Source organism: Coregonus clupeaformis, chromosome 15, assembly GCF_020615455.1.
Source record: "Coregonus clupeaformis isolate EN_2021a chromosome 15, ASM2061545v1, whole genome shotgun sequence".
Lineage (NCBI taxonomy): Eukaryota > Metazoa > Chordata > Actinopteri > Salmoniformes > Salmonidae > Coregonus > Coregonus clupeaformis.
This window is the reverse complement of record NC_059206.1, coordinates 44521414-44546518: the sequence shown is the minus strand read 5'-3', so window position 1 is coordinate 44546518 and position 25105 is coordinate 44521414. Positions and strand designations below refer to the sequence as shown.

At 42.1% G+C, this 25105-nt stretch overlaps 1 protein-coding gene across 1 annotated transcript in view; it reads right to left on the bottom strand.

Moving 5' to 3' along the window:
• LOC121582348 (calcium-binding protein 7) overlaps nucleotides 1-24677 on the bottom strand; it is a 43095-nt gene extending 18418 nt beyond the window's left edge. The window contains exons 1-4 of the mRNA XM_041898076.1: nucleotides 23523-24677; nucleotides 7522-7665; nucleotides 7274-7386; nucleotides 6403-6550 (exon numbers count right to left, since the gene is read on the bottom strand). Of these exons, the coding sequence (XP_041754010.1) occupies nucleotides 6403-6550; nucleotides 7274-7386; nucleotides 7522-7665; nucleotides 23523-23637 (520 nt within the window). The 5' untranslated portion in view covers nucleotides 23638-24677. The remainder of the gene's footprint in view (nucleotides 1-6402; nucleotides 6551-7273; nucleotides 7387-7521; nucleotides 7666-23522) is intronic.
• Between the last annotated feature and the right edge of the window lie 428 nt (nucleotides 24678-25105).

Below are 25105 nucleotides of genomic sequence, written 5' to 3'. Positions count from 1 at the left end.
CTGGGTATGGGAGAGGTCATCCAGCTGTTACATCTGGGTATGGGAGAGGTCATCCAGCTGTTACATCTGGGTATGGGAGAGGTCGTCCAGCTGTTACATCTGGGTATGGGAGAGGTCGTCCAGTTGTTACATCTGGGTATGGGAGAGGTCGTCCAGTTGTTACATCTGGGTATGGGAGAAGTCATCCAGCTGTTACATCTGGGTATGGGAGAGGTAGACTAGTAGCTCCATATGAGGTGGATCATGACGACGCAGTTAACCAGTTATTGTTAGATTCCCCAGTTGGTCCAGCTGCTAGGTCCACTCCACATACACACAAAGCCTTTCACCCTGCTAACCAGGTCATTACTACACCGTATGATTTCTGACCTAGCCAAACAGATTGGTGAGTCTATCACTGCAGGTATCCAGACCATGCACCAGCCTAGTGATAATCAGCCCCAGCCTTCCAGTCACAGTCACCAGTCACAGTTTGATGTATCAAAGATTAATGTGATTGTCCAGTCAGACATAAAACCACCAACTTTCTTCAGAGGTGACCACACAGATCAGTTCTCCATCCATGAGTGGGAAGAGATGCGCAGAGTGAATTGTGCTGAAGGTGAGATGTTTAATGTCATACAGAGTAGACTCACTGGTAAAGCACGCGATGTGGTGAAGGTGTCACTAGACAGTTGAGCTCTGACAAGAAACCCACTGCTCTGTTTGACATCCTGAAGAGAGATTTCAGTGAACTGACATTCTCCAGTTTGCCTGTGGCAGACATCTACAGCACCAAACCGAAAGCTGGTGAGAATACGATTGGATTACTGGATCCGTTTGAATAAGGCCATTGATGTTGCTGATGAGTGTCTGCGCAGATGGGGTAGAAATGTTGATGACTCCAGTGCTGACCTTGTTATGATGTTCATCTCCCACTGGTCAGACCCCAAGCTCGCCCCGTCTTTCCAGTTTAAGCCTGCCGAGGAGTGGACCGCATCAGAGGTCCAGGGATGGTTGAATGGCCATCAGAGGGATCTGAGGAGAGGCCAAGCTCAATACGCAGTGCCTCTGTCAGCATGTTGTCAGAGCCCAGCAGCAGTCAGCCAGCCCATTCTCCAGCCCATTCTCCATCACAGTGAGCCACGTCAACACTCTGAGGTATTCAGCCAGTCTCAGCCCTCCTTCAATACTCCAGCTCCACCACCGGCCCCTCCAATCAGTCTCACTACAGAGGAACTAGGCATTCGCCATGTGGTTGGCATGTTGGACCGAGTCCTCTCACTGTCCACCGCTTCTCTGTCACACTAGCCAAGTCCCTCACGCCAGGTCCAGTCAAGTCCCTCCCGCCAAGTCCAGTCAAGTCCCTCACACCAGGTCCAGTCAAGTCCCTCACGTCAAGTCCAGTCAAGTCCCTCATGCCAAGTCCAGCCAAGTCCCCCATACAAAGTTTGTGGCTCCACTGAGCATACGACCTATGCACACTGCAGGCTACACAGGCTGTGTCACTCCTGTCTCAGGCCTGGCCATTTCAAGAGAGACTGCCCAAAAGCATCTCAGCCTCCCATGACGTCAGCGCTCCCCTCCGAAATCAACCCCTTTTTAAACTAGCCAGCCCATGTAGTGCGAAAGCATGGGCAAAGATAAAGTGATCCTCATAGGTGAGCCAGACCTGCAGTCCATCTATGTAAATAGCTGTATGCTACTGTCAGACGACCAGAACTACGTTTTTGTCGGATCACAGAGACTAGAAGGGGCTAGTGAGCTGTTTTATGCCCCAGTACTAATACATTGAATGGAATGTTGGACTCAGGCTCTATGTCATGCATAATCAGTGAAGAGGGAGAGTCGAAACTGAAAGCTGCTGGTGTTCTTCCCTTTTCTCAGCTAGCCCTCAACAATGTGGTTCTCGTCGGTTGTGGTGGTCTGACTACGAAGCCCAAATGTATATAGGACCTGGAAATCGAAGTTTACGAATCAAAGTTCACAGTGCCAATCCTGGTTGTCCCTGGCCAATGAGATGAGTTTATCATGTGGTCCTCTGTAGCTCAGCTGGTAGAGCACGGCGCTTGTAACGCCAAGGTAGTGGGTTCGATCCCCGGGACCACCCATACACAAAAAAAAAAAAAACATGTATGCAAGCATGACTGTAAGTCGCTTTGGATAAAAGCGTCTGCTAAATGGCATATTATTATTATTATCAAACGTAATCAAGTCTGTCAAGAAGAACTGAGAAGCCATCTCCTACAATTACATTGACTCCAAGTGTGAGCAGTCGCATCCACCTCTCTGACGACTGCCCTTTCAGGCTTCCCTACCGCCGCGTCCTTCCTGCACACTTTCACAAGCTGAGAGAAGTGTTGAGTGAAATGGAGGAGAAACAACTCATCACCAAGTCAGTACGCCTCGACACTGGTCATGGTCTGGAAAAACAATGGGGACCTGGGGATCTGCACTGACTTCCGCTGGCTCAACACAAGGACCATCAAAGACGCTCACCCGCTGCCACATCAAACTGACTGCCTGGCTGCCCGCCTATTTTAGCACCATGGACCTCACATCAGGGTTTTACACAACATCCCTCTCCATGAGACTGACCAAAAATACACAGCCTTTACGTCACCCCTGGGTGTGTACGAGTACAATAGGCTTCCACAAGGTCTGTGCAACAGTCAGGCGTCCTTCATGAGAATGAGGATTTTTGGTGACCTTAACTTTTCCAGCCTTCTGTGCTACCTGGATGATCTGCCCGTCTTTGCTCCTTCCAAGAAAGAGTCTCTGAGACTCCTTGAAGTCGTGTTCAGTTGATTGAGAGCTAACAACCTGAAGCTATCACAGAAGAAGTGTCACTTTTTGCATAATTCTGTGAGGTTTCTGGGCCATATCATCGACAGCACTGGCGTCTCTATTGACCAGGAGAAGTTCAAGGTAATCTCAGCCTTTAAGAAGGAAGATCTGATGAAAGACAACGCCCGCACACCATCACAGGGATGGTCCTGTACTACCAGCACTTCATCCCCGGATGTTCCTCCATCGCAAAGCCCCTTTTTGCCCTTAGTGTCTGCAGATGTGTCCTTGTCTGAGGATAACGTGTCAGGCTTACTCTCCTCTCCTCTCATGAAGACTGGGAGACTGCGTCTCGGCAGAGAGCTGCTTCGTTAGTGGACCACATAAGCACGTTAGCTCCAGCTGGCCAAGACACACTCCCCTCCTTGTTCGTAGAATAGCCCACCAACAACATGATGCCGCCATCTTCAGAGTGATTCACCATGTTGACAGGAAGCGCAGACCACCCAAGCGTGAGCGTCACAATGAAAATCAGTTTGTTCTGAAGATTCTGAAGCAATGGGAAAAGCTCACGCTGCTGAATGATATCTTGTACAGAGTTTCCAAAGATCCACTTACCAAGAGCAAGAGATTCCAGTACGTCCTGCCTGAGACTGAGGAAGCAGGCCTTGCCTGGTCAATGCCTGGCTGGCTACCAGGGTCAGCCACACACCCTCTCCCTCACCCATGTGATGGATGTGCTTGAGACTGAAGCTTCTGGATTGGAATTCAACAGTGCAGCAGCTTCCATGGAGGATGCTCTCTCCTGGCTGGATGGATGTGCTGAGGATCATATTACTTCCTGGGTCCAAGAACAGTCTTCGGCTGAAGACACTGATGAAGACACTGCCAGCCTCAACCCAAGTAACCCACAGTTTAACATTCACTCAGATGAGCTTCCTGTGGCTGGTGCTCCTGGTGCTGGTGCCCCTTCATCCCCCACCCCTATCCCTGCCCCTCAATACCCCCCTGCCCCAGAACAACCTAGGCAGAGCGCCCATGCAGGCAATCACCCCACTTCTAGGTTTGGGAGGGTTATCAAGCCAGTGTGTAGACTGATAGAGTCTATGATACAACACATTTTAGACTCTAAAGGGCATTGATAGGAGAAAGTCCCCTATTATTCACAAGGGAATCAACATATATATTAATAGTACAGTCGTGGTCAAAAGTTTTGAGAATGACACAAATACTAATATTCACAAAGTCTGCTGCCTCAGTGTTGATGATGATGATTTGCATATACTCCAGAATGTCATAAAGAGTATTCAGATGAATTGCAATTAATTGCAAAGTCCCTCTTTGCCATGAAAATGAACTTAATCCCCCAAAAACATTGCCACTGCATTTCAGCCCTGCCACAAAAGGACCAGCTGCCATCATGTCAGTGATTCTCTCGTTAACACAGGTGAGAGTGTTGACGAGGACAAGACTGGAGATCACTCTGTCATGCTGATTGAGTTAGAATAACAGACTGGAAGCTTTAAAATGAGGGTGGTGCTTGAAATCATTGTTCTTCCTCTGTTAACCATGGTTACCTGCAAGGAAACACGTGCCGTCATCATTGCTTTGCAGAAAAAGGGCTTCACAGGCAAGGATATGGCTGCTAGTAAGATTGCACCTAAATCAACCGTTTATTGGATCATAAGAACTTCAAGGAGAGAGGATCAATTGTTGTGAAGAAGGCGTCAGGGCACCCAAGAAACTCCAGCAAGCGCCAGGACCGCCTCCTAAAGTTGATACAGCTGCGGGATCGGGGCACCACCAGTGCAGAGCTTGCTCAGGAATGGCAGCAAGCAGGTGTGAGTGCAACTGCATGCACAGTGAGGCGAAGACTTTTGGAGGATGGCCTGGTGTCAAGAAAGGCAGCAAAGAAGCCACTTCTCTCCAGGAAAAACATCAGGGACAGACTGATATTCTGCAAAAGGTACAGGGATTGGACTGCTGAGGACTGGGGTAAAGTCATTTTCTCTGATGAATCCCCTTTCCGATTGTTTGGGGCATCTGAAAAACACCTTGTCTGGAGAAGACAAGGTGAGCGCTACCATCAGTCCTGTGTCATGCCAACAGTAAAGCATCCTGAGACCATTCATGTGTGGGGTTGCTTCTCAGCCAAGGGAGTGGGCTCACTCATAATTTTGCCTAAGAACACAGCCATGAATAAAGAATGGTACCAACACATCCTCCGAGAGCAACTTCTCCCAACCATCCAAGAACAGTTTGGTGACGACCAATGCCTTTTCCAGCATGATGGAGCACCTTGCCATAAGGTAAAAGTGATAACTAAGTGGCTCGGGGAACAAAACATCGAAATGTTGGGTCCATGGCCAGGAAACTCCCCAGACCTTAATCCCATTGAGAACTTGTGGTCGATCCTCAAGAGGCGGGTGGACAAACAAAAACCCACAAATTCTGACAAACTCCAAGCATTGATTATGCAAAAATGGGCTGCCATCAGTCAGGATGTGGCCCAGAAGTTAATTGACAGCATTCCAGGGCGGATTGCAGAGGTCTTGAAAAAGAAGGGTCAACACTGCAAATATTGACTCTTTGCATAAACTTAATGTAATTGTCAATAAAAGCCTTTGACGCTTATGGAATGCTTGCAATTATACTTCAGTATACCATAGTAACATCTGATAAAAATATCTCATAACACTGAAGCAGTGAACTTTGTGAAGACCTATACTTGTGTCATTCTCAAAACTTTTTACCATGACTGTAGTAGAAGATATTGCCTAAGTCCTTGTGGTGTAAAATGCACCTCATTTTTCTGTAGAGAGCTCTGTCCTCTCTTAAGCTTTTATTAGGTAGCTATTTAGCTGATATATTCCAGTGTGTGGTTTGGTAACACTTAGGGCCGGTATCTACGAAGTCATTACAATATTTTATTTTTCTTGTCATACTCTCCAGATGTTTGTGTAATTCTGGCGGGAGTGAGTGTAACAAGTGTTGAATTTCCTGTTGTATAATTACAAAAAATCTGAATAGTTCCATGGCTGATATTGCTGTACATTCCTTTTGTTGTTGTAAGTGCTCTTTTTAATGTTGCACACTTGCTTCTCCTTCTGTTCCCCCTCAAACATCCCCTGCCCCCCTTAGCTCTTCCCTGTCTACTGTACCCATGTGGAAGAGGTAGGTTACTGAAAAATTGTCCCATGAAAATCATAATCAATCCTATATGTTAAAACACTTATAAGGAGTTTGAATGGTCACTGACAGTGTATTATAATGGTATCCCACCAACATATTGGGATATTCATGTATTTCAGTCATTTATTAACTTTTTATCTGTTGAGTTGTGAGGGCTGTACATGCTAGCTAACCCCTGTACTTTCTACTGTAGGCTACATGTCGTCATAGGGCTAGCGTGGCTACTCCTGTCCCCTTTTGTTGTTACTTTGCAGAGGAGTTTGGCATATTAGGGCAGCACAGCATTTGTTTATGGAAGTTTCTCCTGTCATTATCAGAGAATAAAAGATCAACACCAACCCTGATCGTTTGGTCAAATGTAAGCCGATCAAAACACAACGCAGGGGCAAACTACACCGGTCACACTTATTGCATAGCAAGATTGTACTGGTTGAAAGCTCTTACTGTCAATGTCTACTTGGCACTCTTGAATGTCCAGGTGGCTCTCTTCAGTCATGATGATGTTCTCAATGTCTTTCATGGTGAGGTGGTCACAGAAGGTGTCATACAGTAGCCTCTTCAGCTCATCCACGGTCAGCTTTGACATGTCACACTGGAAGACAGTACCAGACACAAACACTTAACATGAGCACAGGTGTCTGTCTGCATATCAATGTTTGAGCAAGGTTACACTGAGAAGCATTTCTATGTAAGACAATTAGAAGTGGTGCAAGGGTTTCTCTCCCATCCCATCACATCACAGACAGGTGTGGTGAATATATTTAAAATAATGGATTATGTTAAATCAAATTTCACATGTTTGATTTAGAAAAACATCAATTGTGTATAGCCTGGAGCTTTTTTTTAAAATGTAAATTCTTTGTACTGCTATAAAGTTTAAAATCATGAACAGCCTCCTGACTATTATGACATCCATTGTAATTATCCATTCATCACAGTGATGAAGAATTTAAACGATAAAGCGACTAATAAAGTGTTTGTTTTAATTGTCTGAACATGGCTCTGGAATCGACTCTCTCTCATGAATAAATTGAATAGAAATTGTAATCCCTGGGGAACGCTTGCAACGGCAATTAGGAATATAATACGTGATGTCATAACCACAGTGGAATTGCCCTCTCTTTAATGATTATTTAACTCCTATCATGTTTTTATGGTAATTTTAATTAGACTGACTGTGATTTATAATCACAAAAGCTTTAAAATCCCTCAGGAAAATCATCTCACTCCAATGAGGAAATATTAAGCCATAATTAACTCTGATGAAGAAAGAGGAGAAGGAGGTAGATGAGGGGGCTGATAGCAGATACCTTACCTTCCAAAATACAGAGTCAAAGTCCGCCCCATGGAACTTATCAGGCATCCCAGCAGCAATAAGTTTTGGTCCAAGCAGTGCAACAAATTCCTCAAAGTCAACCTGGCCATCACCTGCAGGGATAGGAGTGTGGATATTTAGTCAATATTTTGGTCAGCCAGACACTTTTACACATGTAATGGAGCAAAGGCCTTATCTTGAATGATCTCAGTGAACAGCATTTAAAATTGTGTGTGTTTGTGATTCACCATCCATGTCCAGCCTTTGGATAATAATCTCCAGCTCCACCTCATTGGGCATGTATCCCAGCGACCGCATAGCCACCCCCAACTCCTGCTTTGAGATGTACCCGTTTCCATCTCGGTCAAACACCTTGAAGGCCTCACGGATCTCTGTGGAGAAATGAAGGAACAAAACTCAGATAGGATGATTGAGACTAGTCTGATATTCTAATGCATTGATAACAAGAAGTTCACATTTCCCCACCACACAACAGAGCTGTCCTGACCTTTCAAACTACCCACAGATAATAATGCTCAGACTCAGAGTTAGGTGGCTTTAGGTTAATATCTTATTGCAGCTAGTTGGCTGATATTTTTATTGCTCAGCTGAATTTGTAGAGCTTTAAATCTCTGAGTGTGTATTTGCATCAAACTGCAAAGAGACTGAAGTTTTGCATATTTGATGCCAACTGTACCTTTTTCACTTCAAACAGAATACTTTAGCACATGAGGAGAGGCTACAAGCCTATTATCAGTAGCTAGGGGGTTTGGAATAGTTTCCATACAAGATCTTGGAGGGTTGCAAATAAACAAAATACTCATCAAAATGGTAAAAGACTTCATACGTTTGTTTAGATCAGGCGTGAAATATCCTTGACCTGGAGTTTACCGAGAGACAGTACACCACTACTGAGACATTTGTGCATAAGAAGACCCACAATAAAAGGCTGAGCCTGGGCAGGACAGGGAAACACAACAGATAAGAAGGGAGGGCCTTCCAGAATCAGCTAGTACAAAGTGAGCAAATTATGCATACAGTCATATCACATTTCAGCACATCAAACTTCAACAATACTGTGCTCAAATGAGGTATATAAATTAAATCAAAACCCTATAATAAATCTGTACACAATCCATGCACATGTGCATAGGCTGTTTTCCCTCAACTGGTGCCAATGTAAATCCACATTTGGTTGGAAATAAGCCTTCTAGTGCAAAAGGGGTTTTAAATATTGCAGTTACCTAATTTCAACAAGACTCAACGGGTTTGAAAACGACAAACTGCAAAGTGCCGCATGTGATTCGAGGAACTGGTTCTTATATTCCCCTGCTGAATGCATAATCCAGGTTATTTACACAGTAACACAATTGAATGTATCCTCTGAATCAATGAGCAACTGAGTGGCTATAGGCCATTTATATTTAGTGAGCTGAGACAAAGTCCAGAGGACTTGGCTTATGGAATCTAGCACCACATACCTCCACAGCATCCACTATAAAACATATATGGGGTCTGAATTACAATATAGTTAAGTAATTAGACAGTTCCATTTGACAGGAGAATGGTAATAGTAATAGCATGCAAACAAATTAGTCGAGACTCCCATTACTTTAGTTGAGATTAATACTTTGAGCATTTGCATTGATTTGTTAACCTTCTGTTAAATGTTTGCAATTGATAAAAGGCATATTGTAACCTCTTTTGTGTACTGAGGACTGAAAAGAGCGCCAACTATTCTGCGGCCAGGGTCAGACTGACCCTACTGCTCTGGGACACAACAGCAGGATCAAGACAAATCACACGTTCCAATTACAGTGAGTGCTTTTATAGCAGCAAACTGTTATGTTTCCCAGAAAGCACATCAAAGGAAAACTATGATTTACGATTTCTATAACAGTCAAATTATTGAGTAAGTTGTTTTGATAGTTATTGTTCAGTCTTCACATCCTATGTATGATGGAGATGAATATGCCATTGCCAAGGTTATCTTTTCCGTGCACTCTTAGAACTCACTCAGAGAAAAGAGTTCTACCTGGAACCAAAAACAGTTCTACCTAGAACCAAAAAGGGTTCTACCTGGAACCAAAAAGGGTTATTCTATGGGGACAGCCGAAGAACCCCTTTGGAACCCTTTTTTTCTAAGAGTGTACCAAGTAGTTTTATGGATTTCTGTACTTTTGGCTGTATAAGGAAGGATGATACAAATACCAGGGCCTCAATGTAATAAACAGTTTGTGATAATAGTTAGGTTTTCACCACCTACAATGATAGGGATAGGCGGTTAAAACAATAAGAGGAGTGGCTCAATAGTTTGTGTTGATAGTCCTTTGCCAATAAAATCATTGTTTAGTGTGTTCTCTGGGAAGCAGACAGCTAGGCTGTTGGTTTATTCTTCATCTCCCTCCAGTGTGGCTCTGTTTGTTGTTTCTGTTTGATCTGCTGTCAGGTTATCATCTTTGTCTTTCCTTCATCATCTCAGTGAAAGAGAGATCTTCCTGCTATCTCCTCCTCCTCCTTCGCAAGTCTCACATAACCCAATTTTTGATTTCAAGTCTTTGCATCAGTCAGACTTACATCCCATCAGCTCTAACAGAGAGATGGGGTCACATTGACCTGGCCATCAGACATCATTCAGCCCTGCTCAATGCCTCATAACAACAATAATAGCAACCAATGTCCTACTTCCACCTGACCAATGGGTGTTATTGAACAATTGTCTCATAGCTCATATAGTGGCAACTTTTGTTTTCTTTTACTATTGATATATGATGCCATCACGCTGACAAATGCAACACCCCTTGGAGTGTTGTGGCTGTAGAGACAGTCACCAGTGACTGAGCATTATTTGGACAGCGATTAATCACCTTTTCACCTACAGACTGTTGTTGTACTATTTCAGCACAGCCTCACTAATATAGATACAGTGCCTTCAGAAAGTATTTAGACCCCATGACTTTTTCCACATTTTGTTACGTTACAGCCTTATTCTAAAATGTATTAAATAAACAAAATTCCTCAGCAATCTATACACAATACCCAATAATGACAAAGTGAAAACAGGTTTTCAGAATTTTTGCAAATGTATTAAAAATAAAAAAGAGAAATAACTTAGTATTCAGACCCTTTGCTATGAGACTTGAAATGGAGCTCAGGTGCATCCTGTTTCCATTGATCATCCTTGAGATGTTTCTACAACTTGATTGGAATACACCTGTGGTAAATTAAATTGATTGGACATGATTTGGAAATACATACACCTGTCTATATAAGGTCCCACAGGTGACAGTGCATGTCAGAGCAAAAACCAAGCCATGAGGTCGAAGGAATTGTCCGTAGAGCTCCGAGATTGTGTCGAGGCACAGATTGTGTCGAGGCACAGATCTGGGGAAGGGTACCAAAAAATGTCTGCAGCAATGAAGATCCCCAAGAACACAGTGGCCTCCATCATTCTTAAATGGAAGATGTTTGGAACCACCAAGACTCTTCTTAGAGCTGGCCGCCCGGCCAAACTGAGCATTCGGGGGAGAAGGGCCTTGGTCAGGGAGGTGACCAAGAACCTGATGGTCACTCTGACAGAGCTCTAGAGTTCCTCTGTGGAGATGGGAGAACCTTCCAGAAGGACAACCTTCTCTGCAGCATTCCAATCAGGCCTTTATGGTAGAGTGGCCAGACGGAAGCCACTCCTCAGTAAAAGGCACATGACAGCCCGCTTGGAGTTTGCCAAAAGGCACCTGAAGACTCTCAGACCATGAGAAACAAGATTCTCTGTTCTGATGAAACCAAGATTGAACTCTTTGGCCTGAATGCCAAGCGTCATGACTGGAGGAAACCTGGCACCATCCCTAGGGTGAAGCATGGAGGTGGCATCATCATACTGTGGGGATGTTTTTCAGCGGCAGGGACTGGGAGACTAGTCAGGATCGAGGCAAAGATGAACGGAGCAAAGTACAGAGAGATCCTTGATGAAAACCTGCTCCAGAGCGCTCAGGACCTCAGACTGGGACGAAGATTCACCTTCCAACAGGCCAACGACCCTAAGCACACAGCCAAGACAACGCAAGAGTGGCTTCAGGACAAGTCTCTGGATGTCCTTGAGTGGCCCAGCCAGAGCCCGGACTTGAACCCGATCGAACATCTCTGGAGAGACCTGAAAATAGCTGTGCAGCAACACTCCCCATCCAACATGACAGAGCTTGAGAGGATCTGCAGAGAGGAATAGGAGAAACTCCCCAAATACAGGTGTGCCAAGCTTGTAGCGTCATACCCAAGAAGACTCAATACTGTAATCGCTGCCAAAGGTGCTTCAACAAAGTACTGAGTAAAGGGTCTGAATACTTATGTTAATGTAATATTTCAGTTATTTATTTTTCTATAAATTAGCAAACATTTCTAAAAACCTGTTTTTGCTTTGTCATTATGGGGTATTGTGTGTAGATTGATGAGGGGGAAAAACAATTTAATCAATTTTAGAATAAGGCTGTAACGTAACAAAATGTGGAAAAAGTCAAGGGGTCTGAATACTTTCCAAAGGCACCGTAGATCTTGATATGTTCATTGACAGATACTGAATATATTGGTATGATTTTGCTAGCAAGTGACCTTGGCTCTTTGTCAGATATGATTATGAATGCATTATTAATGAGTGAGAGAGGTTGAGGGTCATAGATTCTTGACTAGGACCACCTTCTTGGAAAATGAGTTTGTAATTTTGATTTGTCTTAGTCCTTCATTAAATGTCAAGGGTATGGCCACCACATTGGTCCTGTTCCAAGAATAGTTACACTTGAACGCCTTAGGTTCCTTGGCATGTCCTGATTTCATGTTTTTTCTGAACTTTAAAAGTCAGTCAATATGTAACTTTTTCCGCAGTTAGCTTAAAAATACATGGTGTAATTTCAGCTGTAGAGATATTGAGTTAAAGTCATGGTCTGTTGCTTCAAGAATTGAAAACTACTAAGTCTAGCTTGCTGCCTGCACCTGTCAATTTTCTTCAAAGTAATTGCACAACTGCAGATCTTTGACTGGAGTTGAAGTCTCACGTCGACTATCATTATTAATGCTCACATTACAAGTCTGATCTATAGAATTGCTGACATTCCTGAGCAGTGACAGCACTAGGAATACGCACCAAACCACATTCCATTATTGTAGAATGAATTTGCATTCTAAGTCAATTCCTCCATTTCCACCTGGAAGTCACTTAAAAAAGAATCAATCTACATGTGTATTAAAATCTCCTCAATCAATCTGCTCTTTATTGAATAGAGCAAGCCCTGAAAGGGGATCTCTACAGGGGTCTGTCTGCACCATTCCCCTTGAACAAAAGGTCACCTCTGAGCCTGAGCCCTATTCTTCCCCAGTGCCTCAGGACCATTGATTCTCTCTCTGAAGAGGACAGTTTTTTCTGCTCATCTGTCTCACTCGGCTTGTAGGTATTGTATGGGCGACATAGCTATATTCTGCACTGTCGCTAATGCTTTCCCAAACGATGACTAACGACAATGAAACCAAAATGGAAAAAAACACGCAAGACTGTGCGGTTCCAACTGACTGATAATGGGGTTTATATTGTTGTCAAATATTTTAAAGCCTTTTTGGTTGTGCATACATCTATCAAATATTAAATTACTTTATTCACTGCCGTCTCACTGTATTTGCTGAAGCTGGTGTCAGATGTATATTTTTTTGAGACCTCCCACTGGGCACAAACTGGTTGAATCAACATTTTTCAACATCATTTGTCAATGTATTGTGACGTGGAATCTACATGGAATATACAATGGATTTGTAAAAATTTATCAACTGTTGTTTTGAGGGTGAAATGTAATCATGGCAACCAAATTTCAACATAGACATACAGTGAGGGAAAAAAGTATTTGATCCCCTGCTGATTTTGTACATTTGCCCACTGACAAAGAAATGATCAGTCTATAATTTTAATGGTAGGTTTACTTGAACAGTGAGAGACAGAATAACAACAAAAAAATCCAGAAAAATGTATGTGAAAAATTTTATAAATTGATTTGCATTTTAATGAGGGAAATAAGTATTTGACCCCTCTGCAAAACATGACTTAGTACTTGGTGGCAAAACCCTTGTTGGCAATCACAGAGGTCAGACGTTTCTTGTAGTTGGCCACCAGGTTTGCACACATCTCAGGAGGGATTTTGTCCCACTCCTCTTTGCAGATCTTCTCCAAGTCATTAAGGTTTGAGGCTGACGTTTGGCAACTCGAACCTTCAGCTCCCTCCACAGATTTTCTATGGGATTAAGGTCTGGAGACTGGCTAGGCCTCTCCAGGACCTTAAAGTGCTTCTTCTTGAGCCACTCCTTTGTTGCCTTGGCCGTGTGTTTTGGGTCATTGTCATGCTGGAATACCCATCCACGACCCATTTTCAAAGCCCTGGCTGAGGGAAGGAGGTTCTCACCCAAGATATGACGGTACATGGCGCCGTCCATCGTCCTTTTAATGCGGTGAAGTTGTCCTGTCCCCTTAGCAGAAAAACACCCCCAAAGCATAATGTTTCCACCTCCATGTTAGACGGTGGGGATGGTGTTCTTGGGGTCATAGACAGCATTCCTCCTCCTCCAAACACAGCGAGTTGAGTTGATGCCAAAGAGCTCTATTTTGGTCTCATCTGACCACAACACTTTCACCCAGTTCTCCTCTGAATCATTCAGATGTTCATTGGCAAACTTCAGACGGGCCTGTATATGTGCTTTCTTGAGCAGGGGGACCTTGCGGGCGCTGCAGGATTTCAGTCCTTCACGGCGTAGTGTGTTACCAATTGTTTTCTTGGTGACTATGGTCCCTGCCTCCTTGAGATCATTGACAAGATCCTCCCATGTATTTCTGGGCTGATTCCTCACCGTTCTCATGATCATTGCAACTCCGCGAGGTGAGATCTTGCATGGAGCCCCAGGCAGAGGGAGATTGACAGTTATTTTGTGTTTCTTCCATTTGCGAATAATCACACCAACTGTTGTCACCTTCTCAACAAGAAGCTTGGTGATGGTCTTGTAGCCCATTCCAGCCTTGTGTAGGTCTACAATCTTGTCCCTGACATCCTTGGAGAGCTCTTTGGTCTTGGCCATGGTGGAGAGTTTGGAATCTGATTGATTGATTGCTTCTGTGGACAGGTGTCTTTTATACAGGTAACAAGCTGAGATTAGGAGCACTCCCTTTAAGAGTGGGCTCCTAATCTCAGCTCGTTACCTGTATAAAAGATACCTGGGAGCCAGAAATCTTTCTGATTGAGAGGGGGTCAAATACTTATTTCCCTAATTAAAATGCAAATCAATTTATATCCACTATAAAAAAAATAGTCTGGGCAGCACCTTCTGCTGGATAATTGATCTATCTACAGCTACCCTTTGGTCTCCCATCCAGGGTTTTATCGAAGCCTAGTCCTGCTTAGCTATGATATTTGTCACTGACTATTACCAATGTGCTATCATGAGAGTGATTGTTAAGAGATCTCCACTCCAACTACATAGACTCACTGTTGCTATCAAAGTCATTCCAAAGGGTAGGTTTAACATAACAAATGAAATGTGACTGACCATACTTTATCACTCATAAAGTGCCTTCGGAAAGTATTCAGACCTCTTGACTTTTTCCCCATTTTGTTACGTTACAGCCTTATTCTAAAATGGTTTGAATAAATACAAAATCTTCAGCAATCTACACGCAATGCCCCATAATGACAAAGGTAAAACATGTTTTTATAAAATAAAAATAGGAAATACCTTATTTGCATAAGTATTCAGACCCTTTGCTATGAGACTCGAAATTGAGCTCAGGTGCATCCTTTTTCCATTGATCATCCTTGAGATGTTTCTACAACTTGATTGTAGTCCACCTGTGGTAAATTCAATTGATTGGACATGATTTGGAAAGGCACCTGTTTATATAAGGTTCCACAGTTGACAGTGCATGTCAGAGCAAAAGCCATGAGGTCGAAGGAATTGTCCGTAGAGCTTCAAGACAGGATTGTGTCGAGGCACCAATCTGGGGAAGGGTACCAAAACATTTCTGCAGCATTGAAGGTCTGCGAGAACACAGTGGCCTCCATCATTCTTAAATGGAAGAAGTTTGGAATCACCAAGACTCTTCCTAGAGCTGGCCGCCCGGCCAAACTGAGCAATAAGGGGAGAAGGGCCTTGGTCAGGGAGGTGACCAAGAACCTGATGGTCACGCTGACAGAGCTCCAGAGTTCCTCTGTGGAAATGGGAGAACCTTCCAGAAGGACAACCATCTCTGCAGCACTCCACCAATCAGGCCTTTATGGTAGAGTGGCCAGATGGAAGCCACTCCTTGGTAAAAGGCACATGACAGCCCGCTTGGAGTTTGCCAAAAGGCACCTAAAGACTCTCAGACCATGATTAACATGATTCTCTGGTCTGATGAAACCAAGATTAAACTCTTTGGCCTGAATGCCAAGCATTCCATCTGGAGGAAACCTGACACCATCCCTATGGTGAAGCATGGTGGTGGCAGCATCATGCTGTGGGGATATTTTTCAGCAGCAGGGACTGGGAGACTAGTCAGGATCGAGGCAAAGATGAACGGAGCAAAGTATAGAGAGATCCTTGATGAAAACCTGCTCCAGAGCGCTCAGGTCCTCAGACTGGTGCGAAGGTTCACCTTCCAACAGGTCAACGACCCTAAGCACACAGCCAAGACAATGCAGGAGTGGCTTCGGGACAAGTCTCTGAATGTCCTTGAGTGGCCCAGCCAGAGCCCGGACTTGAACCCGATCGAACATCTCTGGAGAGACCTGAAAATAGCTGTGCAGCAACGCTCCCCATCCAACCCGACAGAGCTTGAGAGGATCTACAGAGAAGAATGGGAGAAACTCCCCAAATACAGGTGTGCCACGCTTGTAGCATCATACCCAAGAAGACTCGAGGCTGTGATCGCTGCCAAAGGTGCTTCAACAAAGTACTGAGTAAAGGGTCTGATTACTTATGTAAATGTGATATTTCCATTTTTCCAAATATTTATAAAAAATTGTTTTTGCTTCATCGTTATAATAATATAATAATAATTAGTCATTTAGCAGACGTTCTTATCCAGAGCGACTTACAGGAGCAATTAGGGTTAAGTGCCTTGCTCAAGGGCACATCGACAGATTTTTCACCTAGTCGGTTTGGGGATTAGAACCAGCGACCTTTCGGTTACTGGCACAACGCTCTTAACCACTAAGCTACCTGCCGCCCTATATGGGGTATTGTGTGTAGATTGATGAGGGAATAAAACAATTTATTCAATTTTAGAATAAGGCTGTAACCTAACAAAATGTGGAAAAAATCAAGGGGTCTGAATACTTTTCCGAAGGCACTGTACAGTATAATAATGATCAATGATGCTATTTAGGCCAATATAGCAATTGCAAAGTCATCCACAGCTATTGTTTCAATTCAACCCAGAATTTAACTAAAAATAGACAATACAATAGGCCTAGGGTTTCAAGCTCTGGTTTATTTCAAATTAAATGATATTTAGTGATATTGAATGGAATTATCCAAGCAGAAGATACATCTTCTTCAAATGTTGATGTTTGGTTGTGTTGACCACCAAACACAATTCAATTTCACTTTTGAAATACAATAAACAGCGTATTAACCTGTCGACAGGTTAACAAATTATATGTTGATTTACATCTCCAACTCAACCAAAAATAAAAGTTAAAGAATGGGATCAAGCTGGTGGCTCAGATGGAACTATCCAAGCAGTAGATATATCTCCAAGAAAATGTTGATATTTGGTTGAGTTGTCAACCAAACACAATTCAATATTACTTTTGTAATACAGTAAATAGCCTAAAGTTAAGGCTATCTTGTAAACTAATGTAACATTCAACCTTAAAATGAGTAACACATCCATGGCCACATTTTGAGGTTACTGTAACTTAAAATGTCTTCTTATGTAATCATACAAAGCGTAAGGGGCTTAATACAGTTGTGTGCTTGTTTAAGATAGCATGCATAGGTCATCACAGCTCTGTGGAGATTTTCACAATTGCTTTAATAATCTGCACAGAATCTCGAATGGCATTGATCACTTGGACCATGTAAACTTTTAATTTAATCTCAACTGCAATCCAAGTAATTTGGTTCTGCTATTAGATTAAGCACAGTGATACAATCTGTTTTATAAATAAACAAAATATCTGACATTGTATTCCCATTTGAACTTTACTGCACTTTTAATTTGTTGAAAGTGTGGTGATAGACATTTGGGTTGCTAAATATAAAATCAGACAGTTTTTCCATTGGATTTTGGTTGTTCTTTTAGATGGTTGAAAGCATAGTGATAACACATTGGCAATTCAACTAACTTTTGGCTGTCTTTTTGAGTGGGTGAATATAGGTTGTAATGTCATTGATCAATGTCTCAACCAAATATTACCCAATTATCCACGTTGAATTGACATGGTGTGCCCAGTGGGCTGCTCATCCATTTCATGAGATTTCTCTATCTTTCAACAGGCTTTTCTTTTTATGATAATACAGCTGAACTCGCACTGTGACATTGGTTCTGCATTCAGTGAGGCTACATCTAAGAGAGAGAGAGAGATAGAGAGAAAGAGAAGAGCCCTCCTCTTCAAATAGCTTACTGTAAGCCTAGAGCTCTCCAACAAATTATCACAATCTCCATTCCATCTTTGTTATGACTAATCCCAGGTTATCTCTTCAGGTTTACAAATACTACAAGAGACTAAGCTTCTTCTGATGTGCCCTGGGAATTGCAGTACAAGCTGTCTGCTTAGATATAGCAGAGCTCGGCTCTACACAGTGGTGGTGAGGTAAGGTGAGGAAACCCCCTCATAGTTCACAGTATTCTGGGACCCTGCAAATGAGAGGAAAAGCCTCCCTGGTACTAATTTAAACTGCTGGTGTGTCCATTGGGACTCCACTGCTTACCATATGTCCACGTTTGGCATAGGATTCCCTATTCTGGGAATTTACCCACCTACATACAGTAAGTGATAAGGGTAACAGTATTTGATGAGAACAGCACTATAGACTACAGTGTTATAATTTGTTCAAACAATGCCATGCCACTTTGTTCAATGGCACTTAGAAAAGCTTGTAAAGCTTGCTCAATAAAATATAATGCTGATGATTCTTTCTATTACAGATGGAGGATCTTAATTTGATCACTCTTTTGCTGCTGAGAGTTTTCCTGCACCGCATGGACATGCAGATGAGCTTCGTGATTTACATAAATTCACTAACACATGGGTAGATTAACATTATTCCACTTTTCATGTAGCCTCATTTTGACCAGCTAATAGCCTAACCACCGATCAAGCAACATTATGGACTAAATGTTCCAATCCTGTTGCTCCAGGATTATTTTGCTGCGACAATACTGGTCAAATTAAGATCCTACACCTGTATGTATGCACTCTATTATATCCAGATTAGAATCCAGTGTGTGTTCAACTGTGAGTTTGGTACTATGTGTGAATCAGCTGATGGGGGAGCAGAGATTTATGGGTCTCTGTCAAATGTTAACATTGTATCAAATATAATAGTAGATTAATTGATTTGCAGATTTACAGATAGTAGAGTCAGAGGCCTCCAGCTCCTTTATATGAGGTGCTTACTGCAACCTTTTCCCATTTTTAACCAGGCATAAAGATAGCTTTTGCATACAAAGTGGAATGTGATCTGAGTCCTACCACAATGTCTGGTGTCTGGGGGATTCTCTGACATGTTTTGATCTATAAATAATGTTTGCAAGCTCCGTCAGTTGTGCGTTGACAAACAGGAAGAGGGGTGGAGACAGACTGAGACCTGGGACCTCACTCCAAGGAAGTCAATGCTGTGTGGGCAAACCACCAGTCTTATCTAGTTCGGCAGACATGTTCAAGTGCGTCAACTGGCATTTAAAAACACTTTCCTGACTATGCAATAGTTGTTGAGGTACACTTGAATGAACTGTGCAGTCTGATTATTTTGAGGAGTTGATTATTGTTTGTAGGGACTAGGGATCGGGAAGAATAATAAGAAGTGCCATTCTCTTTAATTTCTGTTTGTTTTTACTGATGATGAAGATAGTTGCACCTCCCCACTACATATTTAAAAACGTATTTTCAATGTATTTTTTAAATGCATTATTTTGGTAAATGTTTTTTGTCATATAATAACTATAATAATTGTAATTTTGGTGCGAAAATGTAAATGTAACAATTATCATATTGACGCATTGCAGTGTTATCTTCAAGGAGCACGCAGGTTTTAATATTGAAACTTGGACTGTGCATTATTACAGTGTAATCAGTCACAGCAGCCAGCAACCAGACAAAAACACAAGCCAATCATGGCAGAAAGAAAAGACAATTGGCTCCTGTGCCAATTTTATCAAGCCTTTACCCTCATAATCAACCTGTCCTTTTTCCACCCCCCTGTCTGAATTTGGACAGCTCACTGTGCCCGTTACATTGGATGATCCTCAATGAGTAAACAGCAGTCAAATGGCTTCCTCAATAAGTGAATGATTTGCTGCAGAGCTCTGGCTGCTGCACTGTCATTGGGCTGGCACTCCACCTGCAACACATGGCATCTTGGGTATTTTTGTTTTTATCTAATTCTATGAGTTGGGCCCAGTCATGGTTGGTCTTTTGATTATAGTCTCAGTCCCCCAACAGCTAGTGGTTTCTCCATGCCAAATAAATTGCTCAAAGCAAGGATGGAATTTTAGGGCGAGACAGCTTGGCCAGATCTGGGGCCAGGGCGACCAACCAATAGCAGAAATAGGAATTTCATTATCAGCATGAAATACTGAGGCATATCTGTTCTGACTTTCATCTCTATTTTTCGTCTTGCTGACTTTGCTCCAAATACACTAGCATTTAAACAGATTTTGATTAGGGTTTGTTTCAACAAAATCTCCATTCTCAACTTTCAGGAAACGTATGAAAACACAGTCGAAATTCATGCAGGGCCTCGTTTGTGCCCGAAGCCATCCGCCTGGTTAATAGGAACATTAACGAAGTCCGAGTGACTATTCTTGAGATAGTTTAGCCCTACAATTAATTAAGAACTGTGAATACCATGAACCTTTAGTTTCATCAATTGCATTATGCACCCTTATATAATGCCTTAAGTGTTTATATTTATTTTTTACACTGTCAGTGTGTGTTTGTCCTGTCTGAAGCACCCTGTCAGCCCGGAAGGAATTGCCCCTTGGGGATTAATAAAGTTGTATTGTATTGTATGTGTATCTCGTCATTGCAGGAACCACCAAACTGCCCTTTCAAACAGGAAGAATGCTACTATATTCTGGCAGGGTTTTGTTTTTTACCCAATGCCAGACAGAGGATCTCTTTAATGATCCCTCTGCTGAGATGCAGCTGTACACCAAAAGCCAGGGAGATTTTGTTACATTTTAGTCATTTAGCAGACGCTCTTATCCAGAGCAACTTACAGTTAGTGAGTGCATACATTATTTTAATTTTTTTCATACTGGCTCCCCGTGGGAATTGAACCCACAACCCTGGTGTTGCAAACGCCATGCTCTTCCCTCCCCTACCCTGGACGACGTTGGGCCAATTGTGCACCGCCCCATGGGTCTCCCAGTCATGGCCGGCTACGACAGAGCCTGGATTAGAACCAGTGGCACAGTTAGCGCTGCGATGCAGTGCCTTAGACCACTGTGCCACACTATGTGAACTTCAGAATCTGGCTTTTCAAAATGAAAACATCCCCTATGAATTTAACTGCCCGGCCCATTCTTCCTGGAGTAGTAAATAAATCATAGTCTCAAATTGTGATATTTGGTTAATCTCGTAACCCAGGACCAAATCTACTGTGCAAGACTAGGTTCTAAATTACCCAAACCCATAGGTTCTCTATGGTTTGCAACCTCTATCGACAAACTAACGTCAACTAGAACAATGATGCATCAATGCCAATCAATCCCTAACTAAAGGTTTTTATTATACTGTTGATTGTTTTAATTTCTATGTATTTAGTTCACAAATCTCCACCATGAACCACTTGTTTTCAGAATTCACCGTGCAGCTTTTTTCATTATCATCTGGAGCTTCCAGGTAGCATTCACTCCTCCCTGCCCCATGTTATCTTCTGCTGTCAATCATCAATGACCTTCATAAAAACAGCCAATGTCATGAATATATTCACTTTTTATTGTCTGCTGTGAGTCATACTCATCATCAACAGTCATCACATATTGTGATTTCCAATGCCATACCATGTACACAGTGCACACATATGGATCGAAAGGCACAATTTCCTATACTTCAGGGTTAGAGAGGACCATCTCTTACGTCAGGCTGGATTGTATTCTAATGACTGTTCTTTTCTTAAAGTGTGAAAAAGTGTATTTATTTCTTCCATTTGAATTGTAAGTACTTTGTTCTCTATGATTCAGAGTTGGAAAAGACAGACATACACAGGTTATATTCTGTAGCGTCGGCTCGTCTTTGCTATTTTACATTCTCTCAGGAAAATCTGATTGCATTTCCTAGGAAATGCTGGTGGAATGATTTGTTTTGTCCTGCTACACAGTTACACTTGGTGATATCTATGTCCTGATCTTTACTCTATATGTCCCTTCCTTGCAGCACCAATGCATTAATTATAAGTCATAACTTTAATTGAATTACCTCAGAAAGGTTATTAGAGTAGGCAGATAGAGAAACTCTGTGGATGCTGGGTGGCCTCTATAGGAAATACTGTAGCTTGGAGTGGGCAATACGCAGGGGCTTCAATAAATAATGTATTGTTACTGTATAATGGAGTTAATTGAGTGATTGCTGTTGAAAGATATATCTGTAACATACACATGCTTACTCACAGGCAGTCTGAATCACCAATGTTTTGCAAGATACAGTAGATTGATAAAGACTGAATATTGAGTGAGGTCTATATTGAAGAAAATAATTAGCTAATCACACTCTTTTAGTACGTCATAAATGTGAGAAGTCCATAGATCATTTTGTGAGTCTAAATACAACGTGTAATTGGTGTTTCTCAATTTAAATGAAGGGAAATTACATTGTGGGCATCATTTAGTAAATGTTTAATGACCTTAGATTTGAGCATATGTGGCCCCCAATTAAGAAAATCCTCTATAACCTAAAATTTGTCATTGATGTTACCATCATTTTACTATTCTTACTGGTGGCACAATGTTATCATAATGGTAAGCATTATTTAAGTCATTAAGCTGCCATATTAGTTGGTTTACAATGGAAAGATGTACCCAAATACCTTCATAAAATAACATAGCAAAATTAAGTACTTTTTTCCCCCAAAATGCCATGCCCAAATGCCATCATAATTAAAAAACGACCCAAAAACAAGAATAAAGTATCAGAGAACTAGTACAACTATATAAAAAAAATGAAGGTACAAATACCTGGACATTGTCTAGCACCATTCAAGCAACATTCAAACAAATATTGTCTAGCAATATTCAAGGCATACTTTTCCAAACCTGCAAGCACTCATTCAGATTGGCATGCCTACAGGAAAAAAAGGGTTACAAAAGGGTTCTTCGGCTGTCCCCATAGGAGAACCCTTTTTGGTTCCAGGTAGAACCCTTTTTGGTTCCATGTAGATCCCTACATGTAACTCAAAAGAGTTCTACCTGGAACCAAAATGGTTCTACCTGGAATTGAAAAGGGTTCTTCAAAGGGTTTCTCCTATGGGGACAGCCAGAACCGTTTTAGGTTCTAGGTAGAACCTTTTGTTCTAAGAATGTAGCATACATTCTCTTTGGTTTAAATTATTTTGCAGATGGTGGAACTAACATTATTAACAACAATAATGAAACTTTAGTACTAACTGATGTCTCCCAACCATATGTAAAATGTATGCACGCATGACTATAAGTCGCTTTGGATAAAAGCGTCTGCTAAACTGGCATATATTATTACCGCAATTACAGCTGGGCACATGTAAGTTGTCTTATGAACAAGTGATTTGGTCAAGACAAGTACGATAGAACATACAAGGGCATAGAACATGCCCTAAAATCTTAGTGCATTTTAAATTGTAATTGCTGCTTGTGTGAGACCATTGTGATGTGCTAACATTTAGCCCCGTAGCTGTGGGGCGCTCTCCAAGGTGCTGAACAGCTGAGCTCGAGTGACTCATTTCACGGTCAGGGCAGGGGTCATTCTCTTGACCTGGCTGGATCGATCCTCCACATGCAGAATGGATTTAGGCAAGACATGAAATAATAGATATAATAATCATGACTCACCTTCCACCTCATCCTCGGGCAGGTTAATGGGGGTCCGGTATGATAGGATATCTGGAATAGTGCAATTCCCCTTGTACATGAACCTTGTGGTTCGCACTGGCATTCGCACTGGCATTTCTGCGAGGGAAAATCTGTGTCGCGATCTTCATATAGCTCACTGTAGTTTTCTGACCGAAACTTTGCTATAGTCCACTTTGGAGAACACAAGTTTGTAATCAGAAAAAATATCTCTGTTCAGGTTCTGTCACTTGACCGTCATTGTTTTTTGGTGTAGCCAGTTGAGAAAACAGTGGCGGAATCGAAGCTCGCGAAGTCCCGGACAAAGTGGCAGATGTCTCTGCCTTTGTCTTCAATGCATGGAATGCCTGTACATCAAGAGTGCTTGTGTAGCCTATATGTCACACCAACGTTGCATTACAATTACCGAAGGATATAAGTAGGCCTATTAGATATATTGCTAAAACTTTATTATTGGGTGTAATTCTATCTATTTTATTGTCTCAGATAAACATAGCAAATATCTTTGTTACATCAAAACCAACCATTTTAAACCGCACATTGCAACATATTTTATTCCGCATTTATGGGAAAAAAAACAATGATACCAAAATAGAAAATACAACTATATATATTTTTAAAAAACGTGTCAACTACAAATCCAATTCGAGAGCAGTTTAAGTCTGCGCTGGCTTTTAAATGCATGCCATTTCATATTTGTTAGATTGAAGACTTATATTTTGCGTTTGATAGGATTAACATGCACAGTCCCACAGGTCGTTGTTTTGTACAAGGTACGTATTTCCTTCTGTCTCCTCACACTTTCCTTTTCCGTTCCCTTTATCTTCACTTCTGGAGACCAGTCGATAAAACTGTAAGTAGTCTAACCAATAGCCCCCAAAAGCTGCAACCAGTAGCCTATTGAAGAGATTTTCGTCTGTAACGATCTCATTGAAAATAAAACAATAAAAAAAAATGCCGGCAAAAATAGACAAAAGAATGAATGGCCTAATAAATAAATAACAGCAAAACTAAAAACCAGAGTTGTCAAAGTATTCAATTGTCAAGGGATTTCCTGGGCTACCACTGTCTCTTCAGATGGAGAAACACTCTGTTGATCCTTGAGGTTGATCCTCCTTGTGCCGTCTGCTCTGCACACTGTTGTCTCATTTTGTTTTTCTCAGTCTAAGCTCCCCAAGCTTTTCACTCCCCTCCAGTGATGACACCTCCTCCACCTCCCCTTTCTAAGTAGACTAAATGATGTTATTGAACACAAAAGTGTCTCTCAAGGTTGACATTGATGGCTGACTCATTTTACTAGTGATGCTTGAACATGATGGTCATGGTATTACGGCACGTAATGTTGAATGAATAGATGGACAGTGTAATAGCCTACCTATAGAGATAGAGACATGATGTCGTTTTATAGAAGAATAGAGTTTTATCTCTAACGATGTGTATATGGTAATACAAATGTGCAAGGGCTAATCCCGAGGAGCAACAGGTGAACTTTAGTTTGACTTTATTGGAGGACACCTGCTGTGACTGGAAGGTCAAAGCCACGCGTCGTAATTACATTTCAGCAC